Raw genomic sequence first — 19,267 nt, forward strand, 5'->3', positions numbered from 1 at the left:
ATCAGCAACAGGCTGAAACTCGGCCTACCAAGTAGCAGCAGAAGTTAATGTTATGTATTCATTCATTCACTAAATAATAAACAAGCAGAAACCAATCTAGGTGCTTGGATGCAATAGTGAAAAAAACATACCAAAAGCCTGGCTTTCACGGAGCCTACATTTTACATTTTTGCAGGTCTAGTCAGCTTTATCCTGTCACCTCCTCAAGCAGCCTGTAGTAGGTGGCAGGTGCTGTACCAATGTGGTGGCAGGAACAGTGAACAAGATCAAAGAGTAGAGAGCTGTGAGCCTGTTAAATGAAAAATAAAGAAGGGCCAGATGACTCTTCCCTTAACTGTCTCTAGCACTTGGCTTGTTTCAAATCTTTCCCATATCCCTCAAGACACCTCATCCACTACCCCATTTCAAAGAGCACCAGCTTCCACTTCCACATTCTCAAGTCCTGACTCCATCTCTCCCCTACCCATCTTGCAGTAGCAGCACCTGTCCCATGCCCACCTCCTTCATGCACCCTCACAATGAAAGGAGAAGGACTCCTCCTCCCAAGGCCGATTCCTCCACCAGGGCACTGGTTCACGATGCTTGGCATCTCCTGAGGAACCTCAACTGGCCGTTTTCTCCCTCTCCAAGCCTCTAGCATTCAAAAGTATCTGTCTAGCAACAACTTTCTCCTATCTCTTCACTTTCAACTTCCTTAAAAAGGAGTTACCAACTCTCACCATCTTCTTGTTTCTTCTCCATTGCTCCTTTAGCCCCTGCAATCTGGCTTTCTCATGAAACATGCCTCTGACCACTATCTCCCTCCTACTTACTAATTCAATGGACTCTTTTTTTCTGTCTTGGTCATATATGTCTGCAGAGCCCTGGAGGAGCAGCAGTTAAGAGCTTGGCTGCTAACCAAAAGGTTGGCAGTTCAAATCTACCAGCCCCTCCTTGGAAACCCTATGGGGCAGTTCTACTCTGTCTTATAGAGTCGCTATGAGTCAGAATCCACTCAGTGGCAATGGGTTTTATATGTTTGAAGAATATGACACTGAATCTCTTCCTGAAAACAACTCTTATTTGGCTTCCATGACATTGCTCTCAGGTTCCTTTCTTTCTCTCTGAAGATTCTCTCCATCTTCTTCAAGCTCAATTCCTTCTGACCATCCCTTATATAAGACACTCCTCCAAGTTCCAGCCTCAACCTTCTTAACCTTCATGCTCTTCTTGTGAGATCTCATTTCCTAAAGATTCAATTACTCAGACAATTCCCCAAGCTGTATTATAGGTTCAGACTTCTAAGGTATGCACCTGCCCATCCAACTATCAACCAGACATCCATCTCCATCTGGATGCTTCACTGCAGCTCAATTTAACCAAAACAACTTGATCGTGCTGTGTCTCGCTTCTTCCATTTTCAGTAAGCTATAAAATTCCCATTTGCTGTTAAAAGGTCAAGCAAAACATCAGGACACCATGACTTCTCCCCTGTAATACTGCCACATAATACTGCCAACAGTGAACTAACCGGTTTTCTTGCTTCCACTCATACTGTCTTCCAGTCTCCTTTCCAAACAAAAGTCAGAGCAGTCTTTTCAGAATTCAAATCTGATCTACCTTAAAGCCCTCTAGCAGTTGTATACTGCTCTCATGATAAAAACCAAACTCTCTGGCATAGCATTCAAGGTCTTGGTGGGTCTAGCCTCCGTGTCCTTCTCCAACCTCATCTCTTGCCACTCGCATTCATGTTCTACACATGAATACCTGTAATGCCTAATGTCACCATATGCGCTCTCATTCATTTGTCCCCTCTCCTCTACTCTCTCACTACTATGTGTCTTTACACAATGCTATTCCCACTGCTGAGAAAACTACTACTTGCCCTCTTTGCCTGGAAAATTCCTACTGCACCTCAAGTTTTTCAGAATGAATATTATGCATGTTCTTCCCAGGAGTATCTCTAACATCTTATATTTTCTTCCTCACCTCAGTGTTGAAAGACAAGCAATTTCATCAGCTCTCATAATGAATGAGTAGGGCTATTACCTAAATTATTAAGTTACTAAAACTTAGCATTCATATACTAAAACCAGTTGCTTATTAGAGAATTTTAGTTAGTATTATACTAAGATATCTGGCTGTCAAATATCACCTGGTAAATTTGCTACCACCAATAGTGGAAATTCCCTCAATTTTAAAGAAAATACTTTGTTATCAGTTTATTATTACTGCTCTTGAGTTGGTTATAAGTGATGCTAAATCTTCATGGAAACAGATTGCCACATATTTCTCCCACTGAGCGGCTGGTGGGTTTGAACCACTGACCTTTAGGTTAGCAGCCAAGTGCACCACCAGGTCTCCTTAATTTATGAACATGGCTTAAAAATTAAGTGCGCAAATGGCGAGCATTATGGTACAGAACGGCACCTGAATTCTCTTACCTCCTCTCACTAGCAAATGACTTAAGCTCTCTGGGTTTCACTTTCTTCAATTATAAAAAGGGTATACAAATCTTGATTAACACTGTAGGATGCACCATACACGCTGATTTCTTCTCCTGAACAAATTACTAAATTTGTTCATACTAAAATGACAGTAAAGGGATTTTTGTTTGAAGCTATAAATAAATAAGTACAAAGACAGAAAGAGAACATATTAGCAGATAAGAGACTTCAGAAGAGGTTCAGAAGGTGAAGGGAGAAGGAGGCATGGTGAATGAGCAGAGGAAGCTGCTACCCAAGTGTCTGCCAAGGGAGATTCTGATCACAAAAGAAACCACTTATCCCACAGACAACCTGGAGAAACTCAGAATCTGGAGATACCAGGTACCACATAAGGCCAACGTGAGACATGGGATTAAAAGTAAAGACATATTTAGAAACTGAGAGGAGAAAGCCACAGAGCCCACGCAGAGTGGTAAACCAGGAGACTGGCTAACACTTGGCTGCGGAAGAGGGGTGCGTGAGAAATGTTATAGAACCTGGCAGTGGGATTTAGCAGCCAAATATAAGAGAGGATGAGAAAAAAGATTAAGGGAAACAAGGATAATCCTAATTTTTTTTTTTCCCAATAAAGTAAATATTTGCATTGTTTCCTATTATGGAGCAGGTGAGAATAAAGAATGAAAACAACTTTATCTTTACCATATTTAATGCACTTGGACCTTACATAGTTTTCAAAACTGTTAAATTAATGCCCATATCAATCATGAAGAATTCAGATGATTTTCTGGTCCTCTCAGTGACCAAGCTAATTTATTCTGAAATCTCTGGAAAGTACAATCTTTTTCCTTGGCTGATTGTAACAAATCATGTAAAAAGAAAGCATGTAACTGGGACCAAACCTTGTGAATTCAAGTCAACTGCCAAACTATGACCACATACCTGGCCTCATATCACCAAGAAACACAAAAGTCCAATTTCTAGAAAATCTTTAATGATAAAAAGAAATGATGCAAAGTTAAATGATTTTCCAGGATGTTTAACCACTCCTATCAATAATCGTCTACATGGGTATGTAGCTGATGCACTTTTCATGCTCGTCCTGTCAAAGCAAAGGAAGCCAGTTTATATGTGAGCTGGACCAAACATTCTATGACATAGCAGTGCCATGTAAGAACCTCTTATAAACTTCTATCCCCTCAAAGCACTATTAGTTGTCAGCAGCATTTCAGAAAACACAGCATAAATCAAAGAACCTTCCAGGGAAAACAGACCAAGGGACTCATATGACCCAATTTATAGACTAGAAAACTAAGACGTAGAGAAGTTAAATGGCTTGGCTGAAGGTCACAGAACTGGTTAGTGGCAGAGCTGGGATAAGAACACCACTCTCTATAACTCCCTCCCTCCGTGCTCTCCTCTCTTCCCGTGCTCCCCTCCTCAAGATGCAGAAAGAATGTCCAACAGATTTGGGCTGGCTTTGCACTTAAAGTAATGCTATGGTGCTCTTTTTGAAATGCAAAATGAGATGACAGAATCTAAAAGGGGAAGAATGAGCAGCCATTAAGAAAAAATTTGCTTGATATAAAATAATATTGATTAAAAACTATACCTTTACTGCTTCTGATGAATGTACATTTTCATTTTTCTGACTTGTGCTCATGGGCTCATTTTCAACACTGAAAAATAAAAATCACAGTTTATTGTGAAATTATGAAAATGATGTAGCTTCTGTGTTTAAACCAATAACTGAAAGGCACTTTATTTGCAAAGCTCAACGATTCATATACAAAATGTTATACTAAGAATACATTGGGATGAACCTCTAAACTTCAAAAACACATTAAAAAATACTCAGGCTTCGGAAATTTCCGAGTTCATTAGGCTTTATAGGTTCTTATGCTGATAACGAGCATCACAGTAATGATGCACCTGAATGAAGGAGCACCAGTGGACCACTATCATAACCCTGGAAAAGTGTTAGCACACCAAGATTTTATTTAAATTGTTTTTCTACAGCCTAATCTTTTTTTAATGCCTATGCTGAGTATTTTCTGGAATAGAATGTATGTCTATTCAGCAAATTATAAACATATAGGGTCATCTAATAAATTCTGGGAACACTTAAAATAGATGTTGGCTTATCTAGCCCTAAATGTGTCCCAGATGGCACCTTAAAATAATCCAATTTTCCAGACAGTCCTTCTAATTGTCTTTTGCCTGGAATACCTTCACAGATGTCTTATATGTCATAATAAATTACTTTGCCTATTAACTCAAAAAAAGCCCATTGCCAAATGGTAAACGCGGTTTATGAATCAAACCACCCATTGCTATCAAGTCGATTCTGATTCACAGCAACCCTAAAGGACAGGGTAGAACTGCCCCATAGGGTTTGCAAGGAGTGGCTGGTGGATTCAAACTGCCAACCTTTCAGTTAGCAGCCAAGCTCTTAACCACTGTTGTCACCAGGGCTTCACTTTGCCTATTACGCACATGTAAATTTTAGGTCTAAATATTTATATTTGTTTCTGTGTCATCTTTTTTCATACTTGCATAATCCTAGACAAACTGAGTAGCTCTACTCTAAAGATTATCATGACTGTCTACCATGTGCATGGGATTGCGCTTGGCATTGAGGATACAAAAATCAATCAGTCCGGGCCTTTGCAAAACTCAGTCTAGTAGGGGAGACTGATATGCAAATAATCTTTCGCAATAAAGTTTGGCAGACGTTATCACTGCTGAAAGAACAAAATGTTACGGAGCACAGAGGAAACAAGGAATAGCAGATTCTGCCTGATCAGTAAGGTACCCACATAGGAGGTACAAAGGCAAGCATAATAGACAATATGGCATTTTCAGGAAACCATTTTTGTTTGTTTGTTTTTAATATATGACTAGAACATAGGAACTTGCAACAGGCAAAGGTAGTCTTACTAGAAATGAGAATGAGACCAGAGGTTACTGGATGCCAGACTATGAAGAACTGGCCAACATGTTACAGAATTCGATCTTTGTCCTATACTCAGTGTCTGTACAGCCTTCAGGCAGGGGACTGAGAGTGGGCAAAACCAACAGAACTGGGGTGAATAATGGTGGAGAGTAAGAAAGGAGGAGGTGTCACTAGCTGCGATCAGATGAAGGACACCTCACAGCAGACAGGATGGAAAGAGGACAGGATTTATGCTACTTAGACTTTCTATCTGTAAAATCCAGTGCTATTATATAGCATATCCAGGGGAACAAACGGCCAAAAGAGAACAGATGACAGACAGATCAGGAACACCTGGAAAATACAATGGACTACAATTTCATTAAATCCCACACTCTATGCAGGAATACCTGGACCAACAAGATACAGCCCTGCTCTCAAAAGTTTTATATGCCAATAGGAAAAGCAAAAAAGCTAACATGTGGGCTAAATGTTAAACACATAGAAAATTATATAAGAAAAACCAGGAGACAAAGTAGAATATAAAAAATTTTTCAGAACTGTAACCTGTATACACATATATCTTAATAAGAATGTCTCAAATGGTTACTATTTTAAAAGAGTGATTCTTACCTTTTTTTTTTTTTTTTTTTTTCCCTATTTTACTAGCCTTATCTTTTGTTACAAGGCTGTTTACAGTTCAGCTTGATACAGGTCTATTTAAGTTTAAATTAAAAACAACACAGATTGATACAATAAAATTAGATCTATACCTCAAATCCTACAGCCACACCCACACCCACACCCACACTTTAGGTGGATCAAGGGCCTAAGTATGAATAAAACTTTTAAACTATGATTTTAAATATATTTAAGATGGAACTAGATAGTGGTGATGGCCGCACAACACTGTTGAATGTACTAAATGCTACTGACCTATATACTTTAAAATAGTTAAAATAGCAAATTTTATGTTAGGTGTATTTCACCACCAAAAATAGAAAACAGATTACAAAACACATGTAAAAAGATCAAGTAATAACGACTGAGGTATAATCAAGAATAACTTACCCTGATGAGTTTATAAATGTATCCTTTAACAACAATCTATTTTGAATGATCTACCTAAAAATTATCTAACCATACAACGGGCTTTTAGTTTTAGTCTCCTCGTTTCTTGCTTCAAGATTCCTAAAGTTCTACTTTATTTAGTGTTTTCACAGGGCTCTCTATATAAGTATACTGCCTTAGTGAGACTGTAACTGAAAACATAAAAGTTTCTTCTCCAAAACAAAAGCTCTGCAGAAAAATGCAGCTCTGGGGCCACGGGATTAAGGTAGAAGTGAGTCTTTTAAGGAGCTGTAATTACTTCCAAGTGCATAGTATAACCACACACACACACCACACACATGCCAGATAAACAGAGCACTAACTCAGCACATAGGTAAGTAGTTCATACTGAGCAAACAGTTGAAGAATTTAAAGCAGAAACCACCAAAATAAGTATCACTTTCTTACAACTTCCTGAGATTTATATCCTATGTTTAAGTTTCATGATGTTTATTGCTAAACGAAAATTTAAAAATCTATTGTGTTTTAAAGCAAACTCAATACATTTTTAAATTTTAGTTTTGGTCTAAAAATCACTACTTTAATTAAAGCTTTCACTATTTCTCTTTGAGGTTACTAGAGACCCTTCTTCATTAGTGTCTGGCATCTTCGGGATTGCTCTGCTTCAATCATTCTTCACATGGCTGTCAACACAATAGTTACTCTGATCATGTCACCCCGTTCAAAAATTCTTCAACAAATCTCTATCAGTTGATAGATAAAATGAACAGTCCTTGGCATAAATATAGAAAGTTATTCGTGCCCTGTCCCCAGATACTTTCCAACACAAGCCCAATACACTCCTGTCACATAAAACCACTTCACATTCCTAGAACGTGCCAAGTTGATATGCCAGCAAACCACTTTTTTCTCCTGCCTATCCTCCTTTCCCACCCTCGCCAACTCTTAATTACAATTTACTTCTAGCTTTACCTGTATACTTTTTATGCTCCCACTCCATCCAGTAATACCTCTCAAAAATGTTATTAGCTCTTTATTCTAACAGCTGACTGTCCATTTACCCAACTAGAATATGATCTCATTCATTAAATTCAGAAGCTGTATCATTCATGTCTCAGAGCCTAACACTGTGTCTGACACCTTGAAGGCACTCAAATTATTTGTTAAACGAATTTTTAAAAAAATCTGTATCAAACAAGCTCTCCATTTGTGCCTGCTTACTTTAATCAGAAAACAGTGTTCCACTGGAAACAATGTAATAATACACACTAGTCCTTTTTCCTTGGCAAAGAGTACTGAATATACTATGGACTTACAGAAGAACGAACAAATCTGTCATAGAAGAAGTATAGGCAGAAGGTTCCTTAAAAGTGAGGATGGCGAGACTTCGTCTCATGTACTTTGGACATGTTATCAGGAGGGACCAGTCCCTGGAGAAACACATCATGCTTGGTAAGGCAGAGAGTCAGCGAAAAAGAGGAAGACCCTCAACGAGACGGACTGACACAGTGGCTTCAACAATGAGCTCAAACATAGAAACGATTTTGAGGATGGTACAGGACCCGGCAGTGTTTCATTCTGTTGTACACAGGGCCGCTATGAGTTGGAACTGACTCAAAGGCATCTAACAACAACCTAACAACAGTCTTTTTTCCTTAATGAAGTAGTACTTTCCATTACTGAAGTATAACTCTCTTGAAAGAATATACCAGCCACACTTATTCCACATAATCTTTCTCTAAAGGCATAGAGAGAGGAGTGGGGGCTGGTGGAAGAACTTAAGTATTCAACAGGAACAAAGTCATTTTCAGTTGAGTTAAAATCAAAAAAAAAAAAAAAACTAGAACATAGTAGATAATGATAATCAAGACAATGGATACGCAGATGTCTGCTTAGTAAAAAGAAAGAAAAATTAACAGAAAAGACTCAAAAGGCTTGCAGTTGTACTTTCAGACTCTTAAACATAAGAGAAAAATACTAACTGGACATATAGATATTGAGATGGTGTCTTAGTCATCTAGTGCCGCTCTAACAGAAATACAAGTGGATGGCTTTAACAAAGAGAAGTTTATTCTCTCACAGTCTAGTAGGCTACAAGTCCAAATTCAGGGCATTAGCTCCAAGGTAACACTTTCCCTGTTAGCTCTGGAGGAAGGTCCATGTCATCAATCTTCCCTTGGTCTGGGAGCTTCTCTGCACAGGAACCTCACGTCCAAAGGAAACGTTCTGCTCCCAGCACTGCTTTCTTGGTGGTATGAGGTTCCCCATGTGTCTCTGCTCACTTCTCTTTTATATCTCAAAAGAGTTTGGCTTAAGACACTATCCAATCTTGTATACCTCATCAGTATAACTGCCGCTAATCCATCTTATTACATCATAGAGTTTATAACACATAAGGAAATCACATCAGATTACAAAATGGTACACAATCATACAATACTGGGAATCATGACCCAGTCAAGTTGACAGATATTTTTGGGGGACACAATTCAATCCATGACAGATGGCATATGTTTTGTTATGTATATTTTCACAATAAAATTTTAAAAAGATTTTAAAAAGAGGGAAAGAGAAACATGTTAAAATTCCAATGATCTCAAACCTTCTGAAATACAATAATCGTTTCCTATTGTTCTCTCACAATTTAACCCCCTTTGGGACCCTGGAATATTTCAATAGCATTGTTTTTAAAAGGCACACACTGCTCGTGGCAGGGGGTGGAAGGCAGGAATCAGTCACATGTAGGCACAAATAAAACTACCTTGCATCTCTAAATAGCCTCATATTACTTAGGTAACAGAATTTTGGGAATTAATCTTTCAAAATAACCCAGATAAATAATTAAGGTTAACATACCACAAAAGCTCCTCACTTTTTAAGCAACTTTCTTTAGACCCTAGCTGAAAACCAGGAACCCATCAAATAGCCACTCAGCATCTATTTACTTTTTGCTAGGCATAAAATGAAACAAACCTCTAGGTTTGAAAAGAGATGGGGCAAATTTAACATTCTACAGTTCAAGCAGTTCAAATAGAGAAGAGTCCCTAATCTGTCACTTTAGATATTTCATATTCTTCTTTTCATGAAATTCTAACAAGATTCCTCAACCCAGAGCAGACGAGGAAGCAGAATATGAAGCAAGAATTTGCTCACTCACTCATCATCAATATGAACCGCACACTTACCATGTGTCTGGCACTGTTCCATGTGCTACGGTTTGCACCGTGAACCAGACAATTTAACCCCCAAATTCAGGGCGTCCTTGCCTTCACAGAGCTGCCATCACTCCTTCAGAATCCCTATTATATGTGCATCAGAATCACCTGTAGGGGGGACCTCATACCATCAAGAAAGCAGTGCCAGGAGCAGAGCGCGTCCTTCGGACCAGGGTCCCTGCGCAGACAAGCTCCTAGTCTGGGGGAACACCGAAGAGAAGAAGACTGACAAAGAGAAAAAGCCTTCCCCTGGAGCTGACGCCCTGCATTTGGACTTTTAGCCTACTCGAATGTGAGGAAATAAACTTCTCTTCATTAAAACCAACAACAACAAAAACAAAAAAAAAAAAGAATCGCCTGTGGGTCTGTGTTTATCCAACAGATTCCTGGGTCCAAGAATTCCACTTGGATTGGAGCCCAGGAATCCGTATCTTCAACACCAACCCCCTCCTCCAAGTTGTTGTGATGCACATTCTCCTCTGACCACATTTTAATAAACAGTGATGTGAGGGCCTCTTTGTGTTACAGCTGAGACCAACAACTGGTGTTTGCACAGGGAAGAGAATAATGTGATTAGAAAGGGCTTCACTTTTTTAATATTATTTAAATGTTTTCATACTTAAAGGGTATTGTGCTGTCGAGCTGATTCCTATTCACAGCGACCCTATAAGACAGAGCAGAACTACCCCATAGGGTTTCCTAGGCTGTAATCTTTACAGGAGCAGATCACCAGGTCTTTTTTCCCCCAAGAAGGCACAGGTGGGTTGAACCGCTGACCTTTCAGTTAGGTATCAATTATTTAGAAGACTTGCTGATGTGGAACACTACCCATTCCCCAACACTACTGACCAACAGAGCTCCTGAAGCCCAAAAGCTGTTGTCCTGATGAGCACATTAAAAAAAAAAAAAAAATACACATAGAGAATCCAAAGGATTCTATAAGAAAGCTAACAGAAGCATTCAGCAAAGAGGCAGAATACAAGATTAACGTAAAAAAATCAGCTGGATTCCTCTACATCAACAAAAAGAACTGTGAAAAAGAAATCAGGAAAACAATACCATTTATAACAGCCCCGCAAAAGATAAAATACATAGGAATAAATATAACCAGGGATGTAAAAAACTTATACAAGAAAACTACAAAACACTACTGCCAGAAACCAAGAGACCTACATAAATGGAAAAACATACCATGCTCTTGGATAGGAAGACTTAACATTGTGAAAATGTCAATATTACCCAAAACAATATATAAATATAATGCAATCCCGATCCAAACCCCAAAAGCATTCTTCATCAAGATGGAAAAACTAATCACTAACTTCACATGGAAGGGAAAGAGACCATGAATAAGTAAAGCCTTTTTAAAAAGAAGAACAAAGTAGGAGGCCTCACACTACTTGATCTCAGAACCTACTATACAGCCACAGTAGTCAAAACAGCCTGGTACTAGTACAAAAGACACATCGACTAACGGAACAGAATTGAGAACCCCAAGGTAAATCCATCTACCTATGAGCAGTTGATCTTCAACAAAGGATCAAAGGTTATTGAATGGGGAAGAGACAGTCTCTTCAACAAATGGTGCTGGGAAGATTGAATATCTATGTATGGAAAAATTAAACAGGATCCATACCTCAGACTATACACAAAAACTAACTCAAAGTGGACCTGAATATAAAACTATAAAGATCATGGAGAAAAAATTAGGGACAACACTAGGGGCCCTAATACATAGCATAAGTAGATCACCAGGCATAACTGCAAATGAACACACAGAAGAAAATGAACTAGATAAATGGGACCTCCTAAAAATTTAACATTTATGCTCAACAAAAGACTTCTCCAAAAGAGTAAAAAGAGAACCGACAGATTGGGAAAAAAAATTTTTGGCTACAACATATTTGACAAGGGTCTAATCTCTAAAATTTATAGAAAACTTCAACACCTCAATTAAAAAAAAAGACAAATAATCCAATTAAAAAACGGGTACAGGAAATGAACAAACACTTCACCAAAGAAGATATTCAGGATGCTAACAAGCATATGAAGAAATGTCACGATTATTGGCAATTAAACCAAAAACCCAAGACCATTGCTGTTGAGTTGACTCTGACTCATAATCAAAACTACAATGAGATACCACCTCACCCTGATGTTACTGGCACTAATCAAAAAAACAGAAAATAATAAATGTTGGTGAGGATGTAGAGAGACTCGAACTCTTATTCACTGCTGGTGGAACATAAAATGGTAGAACCACTATGGAAAATGGCATGGCACTTCCTCAAAAAGCTAGGAATAGAAATACCATTGATTCAGCAATCCCACTCCTAGGAATGTACCCTAAAGAAATAAGAGCCGTGACACAAGTAAACACATGCACACCCATGTTCATTGCAGCATTATTCACAATAGCAAAAGGTGGAAGCAACCCAAGTATCCATCAACAGATGAATGGATTAACAAACTGTGGTATATACATAAAATGGAATACTACACAACAATAAAGAATAATGATGAATCTGCGAAACATCTTACAACATGGGTGAATCTGGAGGGTGTTATGCTGAGTGAAATAAGTGAATCACAAAAAGACAAACACTGTATGAGATGGCTTTTATAAAGTTACAACAAAAGGTTTACACACAAGAAAAAAAAAAGACTCTGATGGTTACCAGGGATGGGATGGGGACGAAGGGAAAATTACCAAAGAGATAAGAGACATAACTTAATATTGGTGAAGTGAGAGGGGCAATACACAATTTAGGAGAAGTCGGTACAACATGACCAAGGCAAGGGAGGACACTGACAGGAATGCAGGAATAAAGGGCAACTATGGTAACTATTACAAGTATAGACAATCCCGCAACAATAGAATCAACAAACAATAATCTACGAATTGATACACAGATATAGCAAAAGGTGAGAGAGGGATAAAGGAACATACCCACGGCAGACACAGGTTCAGAGGTGGAAATTTCTAAATACATTAGCATAGGTGCTCCTCATATATTAATACAGACAATCACAGAAGTGGCACAATCAGGGGAACCTCTTAGATATAACTAAATACCTCACAGGACGAAGTTCCCAGGCTTGAAGGCAAAGGACCATAGACTCGGGGGACATCCACATCAACTGGCACAACACAGTTCTTAAAGACAGTGTTCTACATCTGTCTTAGTTATCTAGCACTGCTATAACAGAAATACCACAAGTGGATGGCTTTAACAAACAAATTTATTCTCTCATGGTCTAGGAGGCCAGAAGTCTGAATTCAGGGTGCCAGCTCCAGGGGAAGGCTTTCTCTCTTTATTGGCTCTGGGGGAAGGTCCTTGTCATCAATCTTTCCTTGGTCTAGGAGCTTCTCCACACAGGAACCTCAGGTCCAAAGGATGCACTCTGCTCCTAGCGCTGCTTTCTTGGTGGTGTGAAGTCCTCATGTCTCTCTGCTCACTTCTCTTTTTTATATCTCAAAGGAGATTGGCTCAAGACACAATCCAATCTTGTAGACTGAGTTCTGCCTCATTAACACAACTGCTGCTAATCCTATCTCATCAATATCATAGAGATAGGATTTACGACACATAGGAAACTCACATCAGATGACAAAATGGTGGACAATCACACAATACTAGGAATCATGGCCTAGCCAAATTGATACACATATTTTTGGGAAACACAATTCAATCCATGACAACACTCTATTTTGGTGAGCAGCATCTGGGGTCTTAAAAAGCTTGCGAGTAGCCATCTAAGATAAAACTATCGTTCTCTTCTAGTTTAGAGCAAAGAAGGGGGAAAAATTACTAAAGATCCAAGGGAACAATTAGTCCAAAGGACTAATGTACCACATGAACCACAGCCTACATGACCCCAAGACCAGAAGAACTAGATCGTGCCCAACTACCACTACCAATCAACCACTCTGACTAAGACTACAATAGAGGGCCCCGGACAGAGTAGGAGAAAAATGTAGAACAAATGAGCAAATTCACAAAAAAAGATTAGACTTACTGGTCTGACAGAGACTGGAGGAACCCCCGAGACTATGACCCCAGACACCCTTCTAACTCAGACTTGAAGCCACTCCCAAAGTTCACCTTTCAGCCAAAGATTAGGCAGGCCTATAAGACAAACAATAACACACATGAGGAACATGCTTCTTAGCTCAATCAAGTATATGAGATTAGATAGGCAACACCTGCCCAGGAACAAAGCCAAGAAAGCAGAAGGGGACAGGAAGGGTGGAAAGGGGGAGAGTGCTGACAATGAGGGATTGCAGCCAATGCCATGAAACAACTTGCGTATAAATTTTTGAATCAGAAACAAATTTGCTCTCTAAACTTTCACCTAAATCACAACAACAACCAAAAAAAACGCTAAAATTAAAAAACCATTGCTGTCGAGTCGATTCTGATTCACAGCGACCCCGTGTGTTACAGAGTAGAATTGCTCCTCAGGGTTTTCTTGGCTATAATTTTTTTTACAGCATTAGATCGCCAGGCCTTTCTTCCACAGCACCACTGCATGGGTTCAAACTGTTAATCTTTTAGGTCAGTACCTGTTGCCATCGAGTCAATTCTGGCTCATAGCAACCCTATAGGACAGAATAGAGCTGTCCCATAGGGTTTACAAGGAGCGGCTGGTGGATTCGAACGGCCAACCGTTTGGTTAGCAGCCATAGCTCTTAACCACTAAGCCACAAGGGCTCCTACACCACCAGGGCTAGTTGAGCACAAGCCACTTGTGCCACCCAGGGATCATGGTGGGACAAGCACAAAGTACAGAGTAGGACAAGGAAAAAAATCCCCTTCTTTCAGACCACACCACAGATGGAAGCACAAGGGATGCTGCTGGGCCTCTCCCAGAGTCAGCTCCTTATGTGGTAAGAATGCAACTTCCGGGGTGGTCAGTAGACAGACACGCAGGAACAGCTGCATAAACTCACAGGAGGACGGCGGAAACACAGTGAGAGGGAGTAAAGCTTTCCACTCTCTCTCTCTCTCTCTCCTGTAACACACCTGCTGGGAACCTCCTCCCACTGTGCCTTTTCTCTCACACATCATTACTGTGGCTGCACCAGACAAATCTGGAAATGTTAAAGAACTGAATCCAGCCTCCAGAACTGTCTCCAGACGCTTGTTCACCTCTCTACACACAAGGAGTCTAGAATTTCTTGCCATTTCCACAGAGGAGGTAATTTTTGTTGCTGATAATATCACTGGCAATAATTCTGAGCATCCCCAAACACAGGATTACTTAATATAAGGTCTGTCATCAGAATTTGACTAATTTTGGATGTTTTAGGAGTGTTAATCTGTGACTGGATCCCTAAAATTTTTTTTTTTCACAACACATATACCTTAATATACCTTTCTACAAATTATCTATTGGAATTTACCTTAATAACAATGACTGGAAGCCTAAAATGGGTTACAAGGACTGTCTTGATTATTCGTCTAACATCTCCAGGTTAGTTTTAAGAGAATTTGGGGTCAGAATGTTATTAACCCTACGATAGTCAGTCCCTGATTTGAGATGCTCTTACATCTAAACAGCCACCAGAGCCCACTGTCCCTGGGGACTTTACACCATTCCCAGGGTCCTCTGCCGAGGATTTCCCTTCTCTCCTTCCTCTCCAGCCCACTCAGTCTGATGCTGCCAGAGATTATCTTCCCACTCTAGAGTTTAAGGTGTGGTCTACAGAAGACAAAACAGCAATATGGTTGAGGACAGGGAAAGAGAATGAGAGCAAATCTATTGTTTCCTCTTCCCCACTGACATACTCAGCTGGTGCCAGCAGCATGGCCCACAATGAAGCACTTTGCTCTTTACAGTAGCCTCACTGGGCCTTTCCTTCTTGTGTAAGCTGCGTGCCACTCCTCATCTCAGAGCCCACCTGGCCCAACTTCTGTGATGAAACACTGAGAGCAGCCAGAATCTGGCCATTCCCTGAAATGTAGTCAAATCATACTTGAGTCCTCCATGTACGACTTTCCCATGGAATATTAAATGAGAAGAGGGACAAGAAGGGGTCTTTTACCTATCAACTCCCTTTCCCGCTGTCATTAGTAGCAAAATACTTTACAAAAATGGAAAATGGACACGTCTGCTTCAGGGACAGCACCTTCGGGACAAGACATTTGAGTCAAAAAGCACTGTTCGGGACCTGATTTTACAAATAAGTAAATCGGAAGGGTCAGACCAGCTGATACAAGGATCTCCGCCAGATCTAAATTTCCACGATGCTACAATCCCCCCATAATAGAGTTAGTGGAAAAAGGAACAGGTAGATAAATCCCAAGGATTTTGTGGTAAAGGAGGAGAAAGACTATGGCCAAGAAATCAATTCGGAATCTAATCCCAGGGCATTATAACAAAGAGGCAGAAACTTCCACTGTCCCTCATTTCTAAGTTACTGAAGCTACCAGCCAGCCTGTCCTCTATCCCCTTAGACTTGACTCTCTCAGCCGTCAATTAGATCTTTAAATACAGGCTTGTGAGCTATCTATACTAGACTGGGAATTTTTTCTTAGAAACATTGCTTCACATGACAAGTCCTAACTTTGTTCAATACTATAATGCAGGTATATTATGGAAGAAACAGATCTTTTGCATTGGCCTGGAGCCCTATCCAGCATGACCAACCTTGCTTCTATGAGGATAAAGACTGAGTTCCACACCAGTGATGTAGAAACAACCATCTGGAAAACTGTCCATCCACAGACAGTGGCTGCCAGGAGTTGAGTGTCACTTGTATTTTTTAATGACTATTGACAGAATATAAAATAGGTGGTTATGTCACTATTCCTGGGCTTCAAATTAAAAGGTAACTAAAAGCTGCAATTTTAAGGCAGTCAAACAGCATGTATTTTAGCTCAAACATCTGGCATTTTACCTATATCAAAACTCTTTGTAGGAAAATCGAGAGAAGGGAGGAAAGGCAACAGACATAATTATGAGGCGCGGTAGCTTTGCACTTTTAGACTTCTGACACTGCTTTTCCCCATAACGTCAGTGCTCTCCCATAATTTGTGTATCTACCTTGAAGCTTCTTTACTTCCTGTTCCTCACCTCATGCCCCTAAAACAAGACCCATAATTACAGCTCAATCATAGGCTACAGAATGAGAATCTCCGTATGTTTGAAGCGCACCTGATCATCCACCATATTCATGTACTGCTCTGTTCCCCCCAAATCCTCCATCCCATACCCTTCAGATTCTGAAAGTTTGTCTCAACTCACAAGAATTAATACCCTGCATCTTTTGCTGTGATATGAACTCAGAACAGCATTTTAGCTGCATTCTAAAATGGGGACTCATTCATGTTTCCTTCAACAAACTGTCCCAAGGGAAAGACCTGGGGATCCAAGGACAGCTAAGACTGTGTCCTCCCAGAGCTCCTCAGGGCCAGGCCAAGACTGACCTCACCTCCAACCTCCAATACAAATCTTTCTTCCTCTGTAAAGTTTTCCAGATATAGATAAACAGACACACATATAAACCCATGCCCAAGAGATCCTTTCAAAACAGTAGATCTCATCATCTGAACTCCTTATCATGGCACACCAAGTCCTACCCCATCTGAGCCCTTCCCCATGTCATCGACACCCACTCTCCCCTCCTTTCTGCCCACAATGGCATCTGCGCCAACAAGATCCTGCCAAACCAAAAAACTCATTGCTATCAAGTCGATTCCGACTCATGTGACCTATAGCACAGAGTAAAACTGCCCCTTAGGGTTTCCTAGCCTGCAATGTTTACAGAAGCAGACTGTCACATCTTTCTCCCACAGACTGACTGGTGGGTTCAAACCACCAACCTTTCGGTTACAGTGGAACGCTTAACCCCTATGCCACCAAGGCTCCTTGGATCCTGCCCCAGGCTCTTGGAATTAGCTGTTCCCTCTATCTGGAAAGTTCTTTCTCAGATTTGTTGATGTCTCACTCTGAAATATAATTCAAATCTTTTCTCAAATGTTTCTCAACAAACAGGCCTTTCATGATCACCCTCCTTACCCCAGACTCACCACTTCCATCATGTTCCATCCCCTCATCTTGCTTTATTTTTCCTTCAATGAACTTTATATATTATTTTCTGCCCCCATTACAATACAAACACCCTACAAGCAGAGACGCATTTAGATATTCGAAACCAGATTCTGAAAAGTGAAGACACAACTAAAATTTTTTTAAGGATTAAATTTAAAATTATTTTTATGACTTGTACAAATATATTTTTTACAAAAGAAAATATTAAAACACTATTGTTAAGTGAAAAATTCAAGTTTCAAAATCCTGAAGAGAATTTGTACTTTTTATAAAAATATTTATGCATGCAGGTAAGCACCTAGGGATTGATCTGGAAAAATGGCACTTGTCTCTGGTAGGGTGTTATCAGTGTGGTTTTTTTCTTTTTTGATTTTTTTTTAATAACGTCATACTTTTTCTGTAAACGTGTACACTACTATTAAAAAAACCAAAAAAAGCAGTATTATAGTCAATCAAAAAGCAAATAAAAATAAATTAGTGAAAACAATTACAAGCAATGAATTTAAAATAGGCAAAGAACAAAATATAAATACTACAAATACTACATAACAGTACTCTCTTTGTCTCATAATATACACAACATTGTCGAACAAGATCCTTATCTGCCCATGTGGAACAATGAAACAATCAGAATTATTACAGTTCATATTTGTCTCTGCCTCATATAGTACAAGGCCACCCTTCCAGCCAGGTTATGCTCCTTGGTGTTCAAGCAAGACAACGAAAGACAAAAAGCTGACATCTCATCTAACCTGTCCCCAATTATTAAAACACAGAATTGAAAAGATTTCATTCCTTGTCATAAGAAGCACGTAATTAAGGTTAGTTACAAAAAATTATGACCTGCCACTGACGTAGTATTCACTATTCGTAGAAGTTTTAGTTCAGACTAAGCACAAATTTCTATGCTATATCTCCCAGAAATGACATGAAACTAGTATTTATGAGAGCACTCAGATTTCATTTTCATGTCACTTCTGGCACTGCCATTTGCACTGCTATCATAGAGAACGTATACAAGGTATGCTCCTTTAAAGGTCTGTGTCGTACTAAAGAAACCACAGTTGCATTTTATAGATATGTTGGGGGACATTTTACACTTCTGCATATCACAAGTTATGTTTTTCTTCCAACATCTTATTTGCAATTAGCACTTTAAGCATATGTGATTTTACAAGTACACTGGAAATCTCTGATTTATAACCTTTTAGCAATTATTTCCCAATAGCCACTGTTGAAAAGTTCAATTTGTAATCAAATAATAAAAAGTCTGGTAACAATGATGTGCAAAGATTTTCTAGATACTTCTAGCAAACCAGGATAGATGAACACGTTTAACTCTGTTCCCCCCAACCAAAACCCAAACTCGTTGCTGTCCAGTCAATTCTGACTCACAGCGACCCTACAGGACAGAGTAGAATTGCCCCATCGGGTTTCCAAGGAGCAAACTTTTTTTTTTTAATTTTTTTTTTTTTAATTGTACTTCAGGTGAAGGCTTACAGAACAAATAGTTTCTCGTGAAACAGTAGTACACATGTTGTTTTATAACATTGGTTAACAACCCC

The 19,267-nt window shown here is 39.5% G+C and overlaps 1 protein-coding gene across 1 annotated transcript in view; it reads right to left on the minus strand.

Moving 5' to 3' along the window:
- CRYBG3 (crystallin beta-gamma domain containing 3) overlaps positions 1–19,267 on the minus strand; it is a 138,200-nt gene that overhangs the window by 106,946 nt on the left and 11,987 nt on the right. The window contains exon 2 of the mRNA XM_023742985.1: positions 4,036–4,102. Coding sequence (XP_023598753.1) covers positions 4,036–4,102 — 67 coding nt within the window. The remainder of the gene's footprint in view (positions 1–4,035; positions 4,103–19,267) is intronic.

This window comes from Trichechus manatus, unplaced genomic scaffold (assembly GCF_000243295.1).
Source record: "Trichechus manatus latirostris isolate Lorelei unplaced genomic scaffold, TriManLat1.0 scaffold00229, whole genome shotgun sequence".
Taxonomy (NCBI): Eukaryota; Metazoa; Chordata; class Mammalia; order Sirenia; family Trichechidae; genus Trichechus; species Trichechus manatus.